Here is a 12,704-nt window from a genome sequence, read left to right on the forward strand (position 1 = left end):
AGTAAGAGAAATACAGTGAAGAAAAATGAATTTGTCCAGAAAGAAAAGAGGTGAACCACACATTTGAAAAGAGAAGGTAAACTTCTAAAATTCAACTTATGCTCTTCAGGTAGATCATTTTACTCCTCACTCCAAAATCTCTAGGGGCACCAGGTGGCTCAGTGGGTTAAGTGTCCCTCTGGCTCTTGGTTTCAGCTCAGGTTATGATCTCACTGTTCATGAGTGTGAGTTCATGCCCCACATCAGGCTCCATGCTGATAGTGTGGAGCATGCTTGGAATTGTCTCCCTCTCTGTCTGCCCCTCCCTTGCTCGCTCGCTCTCTCTCTCTCTCTCTCAAAAATAAATAAATAAACAAAAACAAATCTCTTCCATAAGTAACATAGCACACACAGATGTGCTTTTTAAGTACAAAGATGAAATCAAAGGTGAGGTGTTATATCTGAGTCTTTTCTCCAGATAACCACTTGGCCCCTCCCTTACCTCCATTCAGTCTTTACTTAGATACTATCTTCTTATTGAGGTTTTCTTGGCCCTTTATTTAAAATAAATAAACTGTGTCTTAAATACAAACTAAGGGTTGCTGGAGGGGGGTTAGGTAGGGGAGTGGGCTAAATGGGTGATGGGCATTAAGGAGGGAACTTGTGGGGATGAGCACTGGGTATTGTATGTAAGTGATGAATCACTAAATTCTACTCCTGAAACCATTCTTACACTATATGTTAACTAACTTGGATTTAAATAAATTTTTTATAAAATTAAATAAAATAAACTAACTCATTCAACCTCTCCATTTCCTTTCTTGCTTCGTGTGACTCCATAGCACATCTGTTTAACAAATTATATATTTAACTTTTTAATTTTGTAATATACCCATGCCCCCCGTACAGCTAGAATGTAGTGTCTTGAGGCATTAATATGTGTCTCTTTTGTTCACTGCTATATCTGAAGCCCCTAGAATAGCACCTGACACATGGTGGACACTCAATAAATATTTAGTGAATGAGTGATCAGTTGTTTTAGAGTTATTTGCACCTTTTAACATTTTTTTCAACGAAATTTGTGATCATTTTTTCCTTATATTAAAAAAATGAGCTGAAACTTGTATATAACCATGAAATTGTGAATAGAAGGGCTATTGTAGTAAGAAAAATGAGAAGTACCTTAAGTAATTGATCTTAGAAGGTCTCCATTAATTTTTTTTAAGGGAGAGATCTGATTCAAATAGGTTAGATTTAATGTAATTGTCATGATTCTTGGCATTAGGAAAATGGATTTTAAAAGTATTTCCAACAAAATTCTTTAGATTTCTTGTAAAGTGTGTTCTGCAAATATGCATATAATGGCTTAGTTCAGTGGAGAGAGAGTGTGGATCTTGTGAATATTTTGCTTCTGTTTTTGGAAGCCTTTTATTCTCATTTAAATCGTTTTGATAATAGCCTCACAGTTGTTCCCCACTGTCTGTTAGATTTAGAGCTTTTGGAGGAAGCCCAGAAAGAAATGAATGAGTAGGCAGAGTGATAATTGATTACATATATAAGCAGAATATTGTCAATTTATTAATTTCTGGTTCATGCCAGTTTTTCAAGGGGTGGGGAGTAAAGGCATGCTGGGACCTGGATGGGTTGGTTAAATAGGCAGAAGAGGGCCTCTGCTCCCCCTACTGTGTCTTGTTCAACCTGAGAATTCACATAGACTTTATCATTAACTGCAAAACCATAAGGCTGAATGAGGGAAGGAGAGAGAGAATAGAGAGAGGAGGAGAATTAGTCTTCATTGTTTTTTGAATTTCTTAATGTTTATTTATTTTTGAGAAACAGAGACAGAGAGAGAGAGGAAGAGCGCACGTGCTTAAGTCGGGGAGGGGCAACAAGAGGGAGACACAGAATCTTAAGCAGGCTCCAGGCTCCAATCTGTCAGCCCAGTGCCTCACTGCTGGGCTTGAAACCACGAACTGTGAGATCGTGACCTAAGCTGAAGTTGGACGCCTAACCAACTGAGCTATCCAGGCGCCCCACTGAGCCACTCAGGTGTCCTTAGTCTTTAGACATCTCTTAGACAGATTTTCAATTTTGGTATGTTCATGTGTTCATTCATTTATTCAACAAACATCTTGGATTGCTTGCTCTGTATCAGGCACTGTGCTCTACCTAAGCAATAGAGGAATCCATTCATTATTGGAAAAATATGTTTTAAGCCCCTATTAGTGCCAGGCCCTGTTCCAAACACTAATGACAGAGAACTGAATACATCAAAGTATCAGCTTCTGCTGAGCTCATGTAATATGAACAGAGAATGACAACAAGCAAGTAAACTAAAATAAAAACATACAAATATCATCAGATGCTAGCAAGTGCTACAGTAGAAAATAAAGCCAGGGAAGTGGAATGAAGTGAGGGTATGGAGATGAATCCAAGAGGAAACAAATGGTGATATTATTTTTAGGGATGGTTTTGTACTTGAGAAAGATAGCTCTATTGACAAATGTGAGGGCCAGTTTGGACAGTGGTGAGAAATGGGGGCTGGTGGTTAGGTATCATTGTAATAGTGCCATGCTGAGGTGGCAATGGCTGTGATGGGAGTGGCAGTGAGGTAAAGAACAGTTTATATAAATATGTAGATCTATATATGTATTGCATATATGTATGTATGTATACATACCTATGTATCATATACATGTATGTATATGGATTCATATAGAAGATAGGTAGATAATAGATAGATATAGGGTATAAGTTTTTAAAGTATACTAGGTAGGCCTCAGTCATTCTTTAAATCTCTGTTGAGCAACTGCTTGATCTGGGCAATGCGCTAGACAGTCAGACATGTGGTTTATGTGTGTAAGTATACAAGATTTTATGTAGGAAGGCCTGCTTTGTATGAAGCAACATGGACTGTGTCTGCCACAGAGAATACTTAGCAATTCCATGAATTGTGCCTGTCATGTTTTATGTGTTTTCTCAAACAAGATAATTACTTTTTAGAGTATGTTAGTAAAGGAAAATATATTTCCATTTTAGAGTCATGTTTTTATTACATAAGCAAGTTTTCTTTCCTGGCAGGACACAAAGCCTGGTCAGCCATACTTTTACTGAAGGTAGTCATAAAGCCATCAGACTTTGAATAAAGAAGCAATCGCCTTGAGGAGGAGAAGTGTTAGCTTATCTATAATTAAAAACTCTACTGACTGTTTCCCCACCCAACTACCCCATCAACAATTTAGCTACCAAATCCACACACACACACACACACACACACACACACACACACACACACACACTGACACACATTTTTAAAAAAGATTCTTTAGTACTGATGAGCGTCACTTCAAAATACTTTCTCTTCCCATTAGATTGGATTACTGAGCCGAAGAGTAGAGAGTTTGTCCCTCTCTGACCAGGACATTGATGAGCCTCATAAATTAAAATTTATGTCTTCCCTTGTTACTGATGTGCCACCTGGCTCTTTTGAATTATCACAGCCACCAAATGAATTTTATAGTCCATTGGGGGCTGTCCATGCTTGTTAAGGTGATATTTCCAACTCTGGCGTAGCATGGAATCTCATCTCCTCCTTGGCAAATAATCACAGTGCCCCATCAGCTATATTTTGCTCCTTGCAGTTGTCCCTAAGTTTCGTATCCTATACTTCTTATAAGGCCAGTCAAAATATGGCATTATAATCAAACCCTAACAGACCTGTTGATTATCTCTATTATGTATCATCTTCAGACAACACCAGACTCTGGTTTAGTGACATATATTCCCTAGATGAGCTCTATTTCAGTTTGTTTTTTCCCTATTTCTATTTTTTTACTAGTTTCTATTATTTTCTATTTCTCTTTCTTCCCCTATTCTATTTAAATCACATAGTTTCACTCTATGACTGAGATTTACTTACATCATCACATTTAATTCTTTTAAGACTATAGACCGGTATTTCTATGTCTATATTATAGATGCAGTAAGGTTGCTCAAGGTCATGAAGGTAATAGGAGAAAGGCCAGAATTCAAATTGTAATAAAGGATTCCAAAGGCCGTGCTGTATCTGATACAGCTTCTTAAGAGTGCCCCCAATCCCTTCATTTCTTCTAAACCTCCTTATAGCATCTCAGCATCTCACAGCAAACTCTCCTGGGAAAGGAGAACACACGACAATATTCACTTCAGTGTCTTTCCAACAATTTTATTCTAATTCATGAAAGCAATATGAGAAGGTAAAGAACATAAAATTTTGACTTAGGAAATTTGGTTTTGAGTATATGGTCTTGAGTGCAGTTTTGAGTATAGTTCTGGCACTAACTAGTTGAGGCAAATTCCTCTCAAGTGAAATGACATAATACTTACAGTATCTTCGAGTTGTGAAAGGATTAAAATGAGACTGCTTACAAATGTCCATGACAGTCTGATTGACCCAAAGGCATAAAATGGCTGAAAATCAATTGTTTGGATGGAAGGGCCCTGATGAAATGTTTTTCAAGTTTCTGCAAGTCAAAATCCTGGGAAATGTCTGGGTCCCTGTCTTTCCTAAACTGTGTTTATACAAGTCACTCAATATATTGTTCTTAAGTAGGCTTTTCCCCTAAAATATACTGAAGTCAAGTTTTGTTGTTCACAACCCAGAGAATCTGACTAATGCAATACCCAATTTATAATTCCCCTTGAATCTGATTCCCATGGTATTTCAGTGAGACAAGATTCAAGGTAGCTACTATTCTGAGGCTAAATTGAGAAGATCATAGGCAAATAGTTTGCTTATGAAACTATGTACTTGTCTATATTGGGTGTGGAGGTATCATATTCTGTCCTACTCATGACATGACATCCCTCAGTTGGTCATAAACCTGGCACAAAGCTCACTAGAGGGAACTCCAGAACCAGCAGTAAATTAGACCTGGAGTAGATTCTGAGGGATAGCTCTAAATGATAAGTATTCCCTGAGTTTTCCTAACTCCATGGGTGCCTGCATTCAAGGAACTGAAACAGATAGTAAGTTCTCAGATTGGTTGATAATTAAGAGCCACTTTGATCCTCAGCAATGCTGTCTTCATTGATAAGGAAAAACAGAGGTACATGTTCTAACAACTAGGTATCAGGTAAAGAGGTAAAGATTCTCTAAGTTATTTACCTTTTCTCTCCAGCAAAGTTTGCCTCATGAGGAATTCTTTAAAATACTTAGTATACATATTTTCTTAAGGTAAGCCTCAACTTTTGCATTAAAAAAAATAAGCAATGGTGTGTGTGTGTGTGTGTGTGTGTGTGTGTGTGTGCGCGCGCGCGCACGCGTTCACGCATGCGTGCATGTGAGGGTTTTGGTTCCGATTTTTGATTATAGTAAAATTGAAATTCTTCTGAATTTGGTTGGGAGATGACTGGAGAATATCTGATTGCCCAGAAATCAGTCTCACTGTTAAACTGCTCCCTGAATGGATTATTTTTTTATTATTTTATGCAGCATAAGCAGTATACTTGAGGCTATACCATATGTGAAGAAATGAATATTCCCTTAATTTACAGAGATATTTGGTCTACTAAGGCTGCAATGATTTTTGGATAATACATAAAGTTAAGATCCAGATGGCTGGCCAATATTAAAGATCTATTTTAGGCATATAATTTTCAGGTCTTAACCCATGGCCCCTTAGCCAAATCCAAATGTAAGTTAGTTATTATCTGTTTCTCTAAATTCCCTTAAACAATTTCACTTGAATACAGCACTCTTCCCTGTTGATGGGTGGCTGTGCTGTTACTGAGGTTAAACATCCACCAGGGCCTATCTGAAATGTGACATTATGGATACTAACCATCTTTCACTTACCTCACCAGTTATGTGAGACTTGGGTAATTTGTAATTTGAAAACAATAAATGAAAGACGTTTATGTCACATGTCACTTAATTAAAAGATGGCATGAAAGTTTCATAGTTTTCTAGAAGAAAAGAAAAAAAAAGGAGAGATAGAAGAAGGCAGTTAAATGGAGAAGGGGTAAAGTGAATATTCCATTCAGGCCCATTGACTACATGGCTCTCATTTATGGCTGCACATTAGAATCATCTTCAATACTTTATAAAAGACCAATACCCTGGTCACAATTTAAATGAGAATCTCTGCATGTGGAGCCTGAGCATTGATATTTATTTTTTTAATTTTTAAAAAATTTTTTAATTTTTTTTTAAATTTTTTTTAACGTTTATTTATTTTTGAGACAGGGAGAGACAGAGCATGAACAGGGGAGGAGCAGAGAGAGAGGGAGACACAGAATCTGAAACAGGCTGCAGGTTCTGAGCGGTCAGCACAGAGCCCCACACCGGGCTCAAACTCACGGACCGTCAGGACCTGAGCCGAAGTCGGACGCTTAACCGACCAAGCCACCCAGGCGCCCCAGATATTTAAAATAGCTTCTTAGGTGATTCTAGTCCATACTCAGAACTGGGTACACTCATAGAATTCCTATCTCAAGTGACTTGATGATGACTATCACAATCTATCTCCTATTTTATGTCCTTAGCCTTAGAGAAGATAATGCTGAACACAGGCAAACTTTACAAGTAAACCTAACCTAATAATTCAGAACCATGCAATAATGTTGTTTCCTCCGAAGCATTCTTACCTTCTTTTCATATGTAAAACAATCAGTACTCTTAGGTTGTTTCTGTGCTTCATTTCCCTTCTTTTGTAAGAACTAATATAATTCCCAGCTATTTTAAATCTTGTCATAACAGTTAATCCCACTTTTAGTTCTTTTGGATGACTGCACAGCCACCTGGAAAGAAAACAACATATTAATTGATGAGACAAATCAGAGTTCAAAATACCTCTTGAGTCAGGAGCTTCTGAAGACTTTGAAAGAGATCAAATACATGTGAGTTTGTCCAGTGAAATTAGTATGGGACACAGCCGATCCAGTTCTGCCATGCCCTAGTGCAGCAGTGTCCGTGTAATCCTCTGGACCTCACCCAGCAAGCTCTTCCTCATTTGATCCTTACTCTAACTCACTGAAGTAGGACAGATTGAAGATCATTATACCCATTTTATTGATAATAAAACTGAACTTTAAAGGTGGTCAGTGGCTTTCTAAGTGTAATTCTGCACTGTATGCATAACACAATGCTGCTGTAAGTGGGATGCTTGCTTTCTTTATATTTATACTGGCATCTGCTTGTATGTAGAAAAGCTATTGGTTTTTATATGTTAACTTTACACTCAGACTCTTGTCAAACTTCTCTTATTGGTTTAATGCTTTTGCAGTTTGTTCTCTGGTTTTACAGGCCCATAAATATACTATCTCTAAATAATGACAATGTTGCTTCTGGTTTACTATTAGTACATACCTTATTTGTTTATCTTGTCTATTTATTATGATCTCTTAATTACAGAACAGTGTTAAATATTTGTGATACTAAATATACTTGGTGCTAACTTTAATAGGAATACATTGAAATGTTTTACATCTAAACATGATATTGGCTTTCATTTTGAGAGAAAGAAATTTTATGTGTGTGTGTTTATTATATATGAGCTTATAGGATATATGCACATATAAAGTGCAACATTAACAAAAATCCAACTCTTAAAACTCAACAACTAAAATGCAAACTACCCAATTTAAAAAAATGGGCAAAGGACTTGAATAGACTATTCTTCAAAGATATATAAATGGCTAATAAACAAATAAAAAGATTGTCAACATTGTTAGGAAAATGCATGAGGGAAATGCAAATCAAAACCACAATGAGATACTGCTTCATACTACTGGGATGACTGTAGTTACTTTAAAATGGAAAATAAGAAGTGTTTTAGGGGATATGGAAAAATTAAAACCTCATATATTGCTGGTGGAAATGTAAGATGGTGCAGCCACTCTGGAAAACATTTTAGTGGTTCCTCAAAAAGTTAAATATAAAATTAGCATATTCCCCAACAATTCTGCTCTTGGATATACCTCAACCTGAAGATGTTGTTAAGGACTGTATTACCCCCCTTCCTCTACTCCCACAAATTCATATATGAAAGCCCTAACTCCTGATGTAACTACATTGGAGCTATATTTGGAGATAAGGACTTCAAAGAGGTAATTCAGGTTAGCTGAGGTCATAATGGTATGACTCTATTCCAATATGACAGGTGTTCTTATGAGAATAAAGAGATTCCAAGATTGTATATGCACAGAGGAAAGTCCATATGAGGACACAGTGAGAAGGCAGCTATCTGCAACTCAAGGAGAAAAATCTAAGGAAAACCGATCCTGCTGGAAACTTGATTCTGGTCTTCCAGCTTCCAGAACTGTGAGGAAAAAAAAAATCCTGTTCATGCCACCCAATCTATGGTATTTTTTAAATTTTGTTTAAACATTTATTTATTTTTGAGACAGAGAGAGACAGAGCATGAATGGGGGAGGGTCAGAGAGAGAGAGGGAGACACAGAATCGGAAACAGGCTCCAGGCTCCGAGCTGTCAGCACAGAGCCGGACACGGGGCTTGAACTCATGAACCACGAGATCATGACCTGAGCTGAAGTCAGACGCTTAACCGACTGAGCCACCCAAGTGCCCCCTATGGTATTTTTTTATGGCAGTCTTAGGAGACTAATATAGATGTGTAAACAAAGACTTGTACATAGTATTTTATAGCAGCAGTACTCAAAGAGCCAAACGGTAGAAACAACACAAATGTCTACCGAGTAATAATTGGGTAAATGAAATGTGGTATCTCCATACAATGGAATATTATTCAGCCATAAAAGGAAAAAGTACTACATGCTACATACTACAACATAGACAAACCTTGAAAACAGACATGAAATGAAAGAAGTCAGACAAAAGGGGTCATGTACTGCATGTTTCCATTTATATTCAAAACCCACAATAAGGCAAATCCATAGAAACAGAGATTAATGGTTACAGCAGAAGTCAGAAAGGGGATGTGAGAAATGACTGGTTAATGGTTATAGGATTTCTTTTGAGGTGATGAAAACATTTTGGAACCAGATAGAGGAAAGCATTCATTGCCCCTCATTGTTAATATACTAAATGCCACTAAACTTAAAAAATGGATAAGATGGTGAATTATATGTCATGTGAATTTTACCATTATATAGTACCAGGAGGATTTTTCATAAGTGGCAAAGACTGGAAGGTTTTGTTTTGTTTTGTTTTGTCTTATTTTGTTTTGTTGTGATAGTGGGGGGTAAGGGGAGGTAGTTCAAGAAAAAAAGAGTGGGCCTTTTTAATTTTTGTTTTTATTTTTATTTTTTTATTATATGAAATTTATTGTCAAATTAGTTTCCATACAACACCCAGTGCTCATCCCAAAAGATGAGTGGGCCTTCTTTTCTAGCCTTTTTCTATACTGAACATCGTGCTAGGTTCTCCAGAGGCTTTTGTTTTTGTTTTTGCTTTTTAATTTAAGGAACCACTCAATGAATTTTCACTAAGCATAACTTTGCAACCAACACAGAAATCATGAACAGAAATTTACCAGCATCCAGCAGCCCTTTGGTACCCATTCTAGTTGCTATCCCACCCCTAGGGGTAACCTCTTTTCTAACTTCTATTATCATACATTGGCTCTGCCTACTTTTGTTCTTCATGTAAATGGAATTATATGCTAAATACCTTTTGCCTGAGTTCTTTCTCTTGGCATTATAATTGTGAGATTCATATTACTACATTGTATATTTATTCTTATTACTGTGTAGTATTCTATTTTGTGAATTGTGAAAATACCACAGTGCAGTTTTCATTCTTTTGTTTATAAACATTTTGGGTAGTTTTCAGTTAGAGGCTTTATGAATATTTCTGTCCTTCACATTCCAGTATTTTTCTTTAAATTATGAGTGTGTGTCAATAGAATATATAGCAAGAAGTAGTCTTATTGAGTGGTAGAATGAGTGTACTCAGGTATAGTAGATACTGCAAAAAAGTTTTCCGAATGGATACACAAATTTATATTTCTGCCAACAGCTTATGGGCTTCTGATTGCTCCAATTTCCCTACCGATCCTTGGTAATTTCTGTTTAATTTCAGTTATTCTGTTTTGTGGGTATTGCTGTGTGTTGGGGTTTTTAATTCCCATTTTTCTGAAGACTAATGAAATTGACCACCTTTGATGTGTTTATTGGCCATTTGGATTGCCTTTTCTGTCAAGTTTTGTTAAATCATTTGGTTAAATCTTCTCTATTGGATTATGTTTTTAATTGATTTTTTGAGTTACCTTTATATAATGATCATGATCTCTGAGTCCTTTGTTATAAATGTATTTACAAATATCTTCTCCTGGTCTATTGGTTGCTATTTAATCTTCTTTCTGATGGCACGATATATATTACAACTTTATTCTGGCTTAGTTTTGCTTTGCACCCAAGTTTTGCAAATATCAGTATAGATTGAAGAAAAAAATCTCTTACTATGCTTCTTCTGCATTTTTCAGTGTTTTATGTATTTGTGAATAGTTTCCCATTCTTATTTATGGGTTTTTGTGGGTTTTTTTCCTCTTATTTTATTGGCTAGGTTAAATAGTACTGTATTAGTCTTCTTCCCCCCCCCCAAAAAAAGTACATTAATTTATTACTGGTTTTATAGTTTTTAATTTGCTAATTTTTATTTGGCTTTTATCTTTATTAATATATTCCTTTTGTTTCTGTTAATTTGTATTGTATTGCTCTAATTTCTTTCATTGAATAATTAATCCATGTATTTTTGCTGTTTCTTTTCAAGAGATATAAGAATTTAATTATATAAATGTTCTTTCAAGCACAGCTTTCTTTATATCCTTTGGGTAGGATACATAAGGTTTTCATCATTATTATTTTAAAAAGTAACCATCTGTTTAAAATAGTGACCAGAATAATTTAGGAAAGCAAAATCTCTAACATGAGTAAGTTGTCTCAGAATATTTTTCTGTTTTAATTCACAAATTCTCTACCAATGTCACATGTCTTCATTCTTTTAGGTCCTGCCTTCCTGATCAGCAAGAGTTGCACATGCTCCCCATCAACTTGGCAATGTATGGCCTTCTATGGTGGTTTAGCTTTTACCCACCTATTTTTACTTATCTCTTATCCATCTCTTCTCTGCCCACATTCCACCCTGAAGCCCATCCTACCTGCCCCTAAAGAGATGGCATACACTGACCTACTCTGTGCTGTCTGTTCTCTTTCTATTCTCCTCGTCCCCAAGGAAAGAGTCCTTGGGGTGCTACTGTGGCTCCCATGCAAGGGATCCCGCTGAGACATTGCTTTTGATCTATGCATTAATATTCTTTACAAGTTTTGAGCCAAAATTGTTATCTGCTAGTTACACAGGAGGTGGGATATTTTTCTCCACTTTTTGTTTGTCTTCTAGCTTTCAGTGGGCTCCATGGGGAGCAGGTAATTGTCCCTATCTTGCTATCTTCACCCAGACTTCTTCAAGTATTAGTTTTACAGAACACTTTTACATATGTGTTCTAATCCCAACTATTCTCTAAGGTAACACTGTCTTTCATTTATAGGTGCAAAGATACTAGGATTTATTCTCTTAGTAACTTTTAAGTATTTAATACAGTATTAGCAATTATGAATACAATGTTGTACATTAGATCCCCAGAACTTACTCATCTTCTGAGTTTTAAGTTTTATTTATTTATTTATTTTTGAGAGAGAGAGAGAGAGAGAGAGAGAGAGAGAAAGAGAAAGAGAGTGTGAGAAGGAAAGGGGAAGACAGAGAGAGGGAGAGAGAGAATCCCAAGCAGGCTCTGTACTGTCAGCACAGAGCCTGATGTGGGGCTTGAACCCCTGAAACTATGAGACCATGACCTGAGTCAAAACCAAGAGTCAGACACTTAAGCGATTGAGCCACCCAGGCACCCCTGGAACTTAGTCATCTTCTAACTGGAAGTTTGTATTCTTTGACCAGTATCTCTCCTTCCCCCAGCCCCTAGCACCTCGTAACCACCATTCTAGTCTCTGTTTCTATGAGCTCAGCATTTTTTAGATTGCACATATAATTGGTATCATATAATATTTGTCTCTATCTGACTTACTGCATTTATGCCTTCAAGTTCCATCCATGTTGTTGCAAATGGCAGGATGTTTTTCTTTCTCATGTCTGAATATCTGTCTCCCTATCTATCTATCTATCTATCTATCTATCTATCTATCTTCCTATCTATCATCTACCTATCTCATATCTTTTTTATCCATTCATCCAGTGATGAACACTTAGGTTGCTCCCATGACTTGGCTGTTATGATAAATGCTCAGTGAACACGGGAATTTAGGTGTTTCTACAAGGTCCTGTTTTCATGTCCTTTAGATAAATATCCAGAAGTAGGATTGCTGGATCATATGGCAATTCCATTTTTAATGTTTTTGAGGAACTTCCATACTGTTCTCCATAGTGGCTGCACCAATTTATATTCCCGCCAACAGTTCACAAGTGTCCCTTCTTCTCCACATGCTCACAAACATTAGTTATATCTTGTCTTTTTGATGATGATCAATCTAGCAGATATGAGGTGATACCCCATTGTGGTTTTGATTTGCATTCCACTAATAATTAGTAATGTTGAGCACCTTTCATGTACCTGTTGGCCATTTGTATGTCTTCTTCGGATAAACTTAATCATATTGACTAGTACATAAGTATTCAGATGCTGAGAGGGGAAGAGTGTTTCAAGTAAAAAGAGAGAGGATACATAGTGTTTTTGAGGATATGGGGTACATTTATTA

General features: G+C 36.6%; 1 protein-coding gene across 4 annotated transcripts in view; it reads left to right on the forward strand.

Moving 5' to 3' along the window:
• Window positions 1–8,098: 8,098 nt before the first annotated feature.
• The window catches only part of LSAMP (limbic system associated membrane protein), a 922,095-nt gene continuing 917,489 nt past the window's right edge, over window positions 8,099–12,704 (forward strand). For all 4 annotated transcript variants that reach the window (XM_086675372.1, XM_086675373.1, XM_086675374.1 and 1 more), the window contains exon 1: window positions 8,099–8,322. In XM_086675372.1, the coding sequence (XP_086531498.1) occupies window positions 8,114–8,322 (209 nt within the window). In that variant the 5' untranslated portion in view covers window positions 8,099–8,113. The remainder of the gene's footprint in view (window positions 8,323–12,704) is intronic.

Source organism: Puma concolor, chromosome C2 (assembly GCF_028749965.1).
Source record: "Puma concolor isolate L17-30 chromosome C2, mPumCon1.1.hap2, whole genome shotgun sequence".
Lineage (NCBI taxonomy): Eukaryota > Metazoa > Chordata > Mammalia > Carnivora > Felidae > Puma > Puma concolor.